General features: G+C 39.2%; 1 protein-coding gene across 1 annotated transcript; it reads right to left on the bottom strand.

Moving 5' to 3' along the window:
* Positions 1-2,823: 2,823 nt before the first annotated feature.
* LOC131800973 (uncharacterized) lies at positions 2,824-4,475 on the bottom strand. The gene has a single exon (XM_059118877.1). It carries the CDS (start codon positions 4,473-4,475, stop codon positions 2,937-2,939), a length of 1,539 nt encoding a protein of 512 aa, XP_058974860.1. The 3' UTR covers positions 2,824-2,936.
* Between the last annotated feature and the right edge of the window lie 3,308 nt (positions 4,476-7,783).

Here is a 7,783-nt window from a genome sequence, read left to right as displayed (position 1 = left end):
ATTTTGATGATTTTAGCGAATTTATTTACCGGAATTGTTTCAAATTTAGTATTTGAAGTTCATAATGGAAAGTACAGCCTAAGACAGAAAATTGTCTTTGCAGGCCCACGTCTTCGTATAGCCCCCATATAACGGTACCTCCCGATATTCGGTATTTTAATGATTTTATGGACATTTTTTCACCAGAATTATTTCAAATTTGGAATTTGAAGTTCGTAATAGATACTACAGCCTAATACAGAAAATTGTCTGTGCAAATCCACATCTTCATTTTTCATCAAAATTATTTTAATATTGGTATTAGAAGTTTGTAAATTGTCTGTGCAGGTCTACGTCTTCGGAGAGCCCCCATAGAACGGTACCTCCCGATATTCGGTATTTTGATTTTATCAACATTATAACAGATTTTTTTAAATTTCGCATTGGAATATTGTAATGGCTTATGACAAATGTTACCTACGCATAGCTACATTCCGTATTTTTAAGACTTTAACAGAATTTTTTATTGGATTTTATTGTTTTTGAAAATTGGCAAATTCGTTCCAAATGGTGGAGGATATTCAAAGTTCGTCCACAGCTTTTTTTACTTGTTCTTCTTAAAATTACACAAAATAGTTCTGTCACCTTTGATTTTTGACCGATGGCATTTGCCGCTCTCTGTGGTTGTTGTCCATTTTACCCGCTAAATATAATCCAATGGGCAACCAAAATGCTAGACTTCTGCAAAACATGCAAAATTCCTTTTCGAATGGATTTTATGATACCTACACCCCTGTGTATATAGATTAGTAGAATAGAGCTTCACATATGGAGCTTCATTGGTGCGAATTTGTGAAATTGTAAATCACACCAACTATGCTAATAGTTTTAATTTGCAATCCAAAGGAACTAATTTATGACAGGAATATCCTCTTCTGAATCGATTTCTTATAAATTTGCCCAGATATTTGTATATTTTTAATTCGGGCTTATAATACCCATTTGGTTAACAATTAACTTGAAATCGAACAAAGATAAATATGGGATATTCAAAATTTTGAGCCTTTGTGGGGGAGGTACCGGAAGGAGTGGACCTATATTGTCCATCTTAACACCAGACCTTGGGTTAATATAGATAATGGGTTCTGTTAAATTTGAAGACAATCGGACTCTCACATTATATTTTTTAAGAGTTATAATTATTCAAAATGTTGACCCTTTGTGGGAGTGTCACTTGACGGAGTGGACCAATATAGTCTATTTTAAAACCTGACCTAGCAAATATTAGGATATGCAAAGTTGGAGCAAAATCTGGTTATCCTTTCTCTTTCTGTGCAAAAAAAAAATATTTTCTGTGGGGGAGGTACCAGAAGGAGTGGGCCGATATTGTCGATCTAAGTTGGACAAAAATATTACGATGTACCCTGTTTGGACCAAATCGAATACTCCCTTCAAGAGTTATCGTGCGCTCCAGCCAGCCAGACAGACGGGCGGATGGACATCGCTAGATCGACTCCAAATGTCCTGAAACGGATTGGTCCATAGAGACCTAGGGTCTAAAACCATTATTTCGACTAGGCACGTTTTGGCCGTATCAAATGATATATACCCTCTGTAGCCATATGGCTGAGGGTATAATCAAGTGATCCTTTAAGTTTCTGGGAAGTAAATTAATTTCCTTGAAAATTTTGACCTTTTGTGGGGGAGGTATCAGAAGGAGTGAACCGATATTGCCCATCTCCGAACTCGATCTAAGTTTGACAATAATATTACGATGTACCAAGTCTGGTCCAAATCGGTTATTCCCTTCCAGAGTTATCGTTCACACCAGCCAGCCAGAAAGGCGGACGGACGTACGTACTTCCTTAGATCTATGCCAAATGTCCTGAAACGAATTTGGTGCAGATATCCTTAGGCCGTTGTCTTTCCATGATGTTCTGATGTTCTCTGTGGAATGTTGGTGTTGTTTTTATGACCGTATTTTTTCTGGTATTTTTTTACGACACTCCCCTCCCAACTCCATTGTTGGTCGTTGGAGTGTTACTAGGCTCTGTAGTTTTGACATTTATTTCGAGGTTAAAAACGGGTATTTTGCCACAATTTTAATCTATTTGCAGGAACTCCAGCTGTAGCTATTATTTTTGGGCGGTGGTGTCATTCCTTTCTCTCTCTATCTCTCTCTAACTCCTCCATGAGGAGATATTTTCTCAGATATTTTCCATGAGGCATATTTTGGTCGTTTGAAATGATAGCATAGACAAATTAGGTATAGACTAAAAAGTTGTCTCATCTGTTATCTTCGAAAAAGTGCTTCAATAGATGTCGTTCATGCTGTAAGAGAGGTTCAGTAGACTCACTCAATTCTCTCAAAATACAAAATATTAAATATTTTTATTATTCTTTATTATTTATCCATTAAAAACGAAACATCGACTTTGTTTACTTTTACATTATCCAAATATGTCGTGAAATATAAAAATATAGAACTTAAATAGCAGAAAAATGAATAAATTGTTTTCGAAGTCGAGTGACTTTACTAGCCCTGAGTGACTTGACTGGCCCAAGATCAACAATAGTGACATCTGCCGGAAGGGGTAAATTTTAAAACTTTTTAGTCTATACCTTAATTTGTCTATGATGATAGCAATAGGATAAGGGTAGCCATATTGGTAAAAGTATAACAATTATTGCATGGTCTTGTTACCTCAAAATACATTCCGAACCCATCTGTCCCATATGCCCACATAAAATACAAACTTTTCAAAATATTTGAATTTATTTTAAAGGAATATTAAAAACAATTCTTAATACTATCTTAACGGTATAAAAAACAATGACTTACAGATTACAAAAACAAACTTGTCTTAAACTACCAACAATCGGAACAAAAAACTTCAACTCATACTCGCTGCATTTAATACTGAAAAGAGCTCCTTAAACTGGGAATCAACCTCGTCTTACCACCACCCTTTGACTTTGTGCAATACCGTCTTGAAAACTGGCACTTTAACGGGAAAAGGGCGGGTCACTTTTATGGGCACATATTTGATGACCTCATAGGGTACGGGTTTCTCAACTGGCACTGGGACATGTTTCTCCACCGGATAGGGCACTACACGTTCTACCGGAATTTTCAAATCTTTCTCCACGGGCACCTGGACATTTTGGGTGATGGGCACATGAATGGGTACTGGCTTTTTAATCGGAATAATAACAGCATGCGATACGGGTATTTGCACTGGCTCATGGACGGGCACGTGCAATTTCTTCACAACCGGATACGGAACATAGTTGATGACATCGGGTTGCTTCTCTTCGTGGTGTTCGCCAGCACCAATACCGCCACCACCGCTGGGTGGAGTCGGTGGCAAATAATTGCTGTGATGATCGTGAGCCTGTTGTATGTCCTCGCCATATGACGAGCTACTTTCGGCTGCCTGTTCGACGCTGTTGTAATTGTAGTCATCGGACTGGTGATAGCGGAGTTGTTGTTGTTGATGCTGGTATTGCTGGGCATAATGTGGAGGAGTCTGGTAGTGTGGTTGGTATGTTTGGTGAGTTTGTTGCGTGAGTTCATTGTAACCGGATGCTGAATCGTAATGATGCAGAAAATTGCCTTCAGAGATTTTGTCGTTATTACTGCTACTGATGGAGCTATCCAGGGTAATGCCACCACCACCACTACCACCGCCGCTGCCTTTGGCCCCCGCATACTGATGATAACCGGAGTAAGGTGTTGACGCTGAAAATGATGTTGAAAGTTTACCAAAGTTCCATGATGGCCGGAAACCATTACTTCCGCCATTATTTGCGCTGACTGACGTTGCACCCAGACCTGCATTGTGCGTACCGGCTGCCTGTAAATTATAAATAGCTGAGTGCAATGCAGCATTGCCACCCAATCCATAATCGTGTTGCTGGTATTGCTGCTGCTGTTGTTGACTTGGGCCATTCTCTGCTGCATAGTCATGTTCCTGCTGGTCCTCGTAGATGGGCTTGGCCTCCGTATATGCTGATGGTTGATGCGTTTTAATGTGGGCAGCTGCTGCTGCTGTATCATAACCATAACCAACACTGCCACCAATTCCCGAACTGCTTCTAATGTGTTGCAAAGCCGACAGACTTGAAAGACTATTTAGAGTGGATGCCAATCCAGCACTGCCACCAACGGCGGATGTTGCCAACGAAGAGTAACTTCTTTTTATGGAGTTACCATCCTCGGCTTGCTGGCCTGCATCGGCATCTGGATGTAGCTGCTGCTGCTGATGCTCCAGCTGACCTTGCTGGGTAATGTGACGTGCCAATCGCTTAATCGACCCAGCAGTCTCGTCTATTGACGCTTTATTTATGTGGTGCTTCTGATGGTTCACATCCATTTCCGTTTGTTTTAATGACGTTGCAGCTGTAACCTCAGCTGCCATGGCGGCTGCCGGTGTTGTTGTTGCGGATAATGATGATTCATAGACAATTAACACCGTTGCCAGGATAAGCAACATTTGCTGTCAGTTTTCATTTAAGTTCGTGAAGAAATTTATGGTGGTGATGGAGAAGATAGCAAACAAAAAAAAAACAGAGAAAAGAAGAAAATCGTAATAAAAACTTGATTACAAAATGTTTCGCTAAATTTTATATATATTAAATTGAAATTCCAAAATTGTAGGAAAATTAAATGCATTACTTCTATAAAATGTCTACTCTTTTTAAAATGTGTAAAAATTTTTAGAACCGGATCTTCCTATCTGTCCTATGTCCGTCTGCCATGCGAATACGTGGACCAGCATAGACAATTTTCTGACACAGGCTGTAGCATCCATTACGAATTTCAAATACGATATATCAATCAATTTCGGTAAGTATTGTACCTAAAATCGTCAAAATACCGAATATAGGGAGGAACTGATGTATGGGGCCTATACGAAGACCTGGACCTGCAATTTTCTGTCATAGACTGTAGTACCCATTATGAACTCTAAATACCAAATTAGAAATAATTCCGGCGAATAATGTCGCTAAAATCATGAAAATACCGAATATCGGGAGATACCGTTATATGGGGGCTATACGAAGACGTGGACCTGCACAGATAATCTCCTGTCATGGCATTTAGCATCCATTATGAACTTCAAATACCAAATTAGAAATAATTCCGGCAAATTTTGTCGCTAAAATCATCAAAATACCGAATATCAGGAGGTACCGTTATATGGGGGCTATACGAAGACGTGGACCAGCACAAACAACCTCCTGTCATGGGCTGTAGCATCCATTACGAACTTCAAATACCAAATTTGAAACAAATCTGGCGAATAATGTCGCTAAAATCATCAAAATACCGAATATAGGGAGGTAGTGGTATGTTGGGGCTATACGAAGACGTGGACCTGCACAGACAATTTTCTGTCATAAGCTGTAGTATCCATTATGAACTTCAAATACCAAATTAGAAATAATTCCGGCAAATTATGTCGCAAAAATCATCAAAACACCGAATATCGGGAGGTGCCGTTATATGGGGGCTATACGAAGACGTGGACCTACGTGGCCCATTTTTTGTTTTAAGCCGTAGTATCTATTACGAACTTTAAATATTAATTTTGAAACAATTCCGGTAAATAATGTCGCTAAAATCATCAAAATACCGCATATCGGGAGGTACCGTTGTATGTGGACTATACGAGGACGTAGACCTTCATGGCCCATTTTCAATACCAAAAGTCCTGCATACATAATAAACATTTGAGTAAAATTTTATCAACCTACTTCATTTCGTTCGGAAGCTATAGAGATTTCCACAGACGGTCAAACGGATAGACGGTAGACGTACGGATATTGATAAATCGACATAGAATTTCATGCTGATCAAGAATATATATACTTTGTAGGCTCTAAAATGTATATTTCCAGGTGTTACAAACGGAATGACAGACTTAATATACCCTCCTTACTATGGTGGAGGGTATAAAAATTGCAGAAATATGGACGAATGTGGAACTTGTCCCCCCTATTTACCCAGCGATCCAAATGTTGGACGTCCAACGCGTTTGCGCAAAGTCTGAAGGTTTTTCCGACGTGCCTTAGGACGTAGGTTGAAATTTTGACCAATATGTTTGAATTATTTTTTTCTTGTTGTAGAGTTGGGGTAGATTTCTCACCCTTTTTGAGAGGTTTTTGTGCTCATACATTGTGGATAAAAAAATGAGTAATTGTTGTCGTGCCGTCTTACTTCGTAAGACTTTTCTTAGGAATTTGTAACGAAAACTATAGAAAGTCGATTTCGGTTTGAAATCGTTCCGACAACTCTAATTTCCTTTCCAAATTTCCCATGAATATTCTAGCGAATTTGATCCGACTTAGGTTCGAAATACATTTACAACTTCAGACTTTCATACGACCCTTTGATTTGGCAACACTTCAACCACTCTATATAAATTTCGGCCAGATGTCGTACCGAATACGCATCCGAAATTGGAAATTTCATTCGACTTTTGGTTCGAAGTCGGACCGAACACGGACAAATTGGTTCGCTGGGAACACACATAAAAAATTTGAATTCTAAGGATATTGAAAGAGAAAATATTGATTGATACTAATAGATATGTCTCAGTTTAATAGAACCACTGTTTAGTCAAAATCACTCACAGCGGTACTTACATAAATCCAAAGTCCAGAGGAAACGACCCTTCTTCATATCGTCGATCTTAGTATTAACCTTTTTCATTATTATAAAATTCACGGATTTTCAATAAACATTCTTCAACTTTAAAATATACCTAAGAACAGAATTATTTCCGAAAGAAAAAACTAATAAATACAGACTTTTGCTATCCCTCGGCTACTGATTTGTGAAAATACTACATCAATCTTAATAATACGGACCGTGGTGGTGATGGTGGTGGTGGTCATAAGCATCATAAATCTTGGTTTGTCATTAACAACATTACACGATTGGCATTACATTCAGCAAATGCAGACGGTCGGACTGCAGTAGTGACTGCCTCAAGCATTTCGCTTGCAACAAATCACGAGATTAACAAAAGCGCTCTCCAAACTTAAATCAATCAAAGTACGGCAGCAACTTAACTCATGCAGCGACACCAATGAACAGCAGCAAAAACAATATACAAAGACCCATACAACAGGCGCAATGGCAGGCAGGCAGGCAAGCACATAAGCCATATAAACTTTGGCTTAAACAGATGACGATTCTGGTTGACTGGCTGATTGTTTGGCTGGTCTAAATCACACACACACACACTCACATACACACAGCGACACTCACACACAGTGGGTGTTCACTGCACTAAGTGGCGATGTTGACGACGATGTTAATGATGACGGCATAGCTGGTGATTATGAATGCAACAACGATACACCTTGGGATGTGGTGGGCCGGGTTGGAGCATTTCTGGGATCTAACATGCATCGGTGTGTGTGTGCACCTCTATGTGAACGGGCGATTATCAAACACAGAACGTAGACAACAATTTTAGCCATTCGTAATGATGGGTTTTGGCATTACATTTAATCCCATGGTACACACGGTGCTATTGCATACAAAATCGGTCATGGGAATTCATGCCGGCATCATCATGTGATTACGGTTGCGTGGGGGGGAGGTAGCGATAAAAGGGGATAAACATTTCCTCTGTTTAAATGTGAAATGCACTGCATGGGCAAAATCGAATATTGAATCAGCGCCAACTAAAGTCAATAAATGATGGCATTACAAATGACGCTGTAAGAAGATGGCTTATATACATTTGATGGAGATTTTTTTTCATACCAAATGAGAGATTTCAACAAC

This window comes from Musca domestica, unplaced genomic scaffold (genome assembly GCF_030504385.1).
Source record: "Musca domestica strain aabys unplaced genomic scaffold, Musca_domestica.polishedcontigs.V.1.1 135, whole genome shotgun sequence".
In the NCBI taxonomy this organism is placed as follows: Eukaryota; Metazoa; Arthropoda; class Insecta; order Diptera; family Muscidae; genus Musca; species Musca domestica.
Note: the sequence above shows the minus strand (reverse complement) of the source record. Positions and strands in the feature narration are given on the sequence as shown.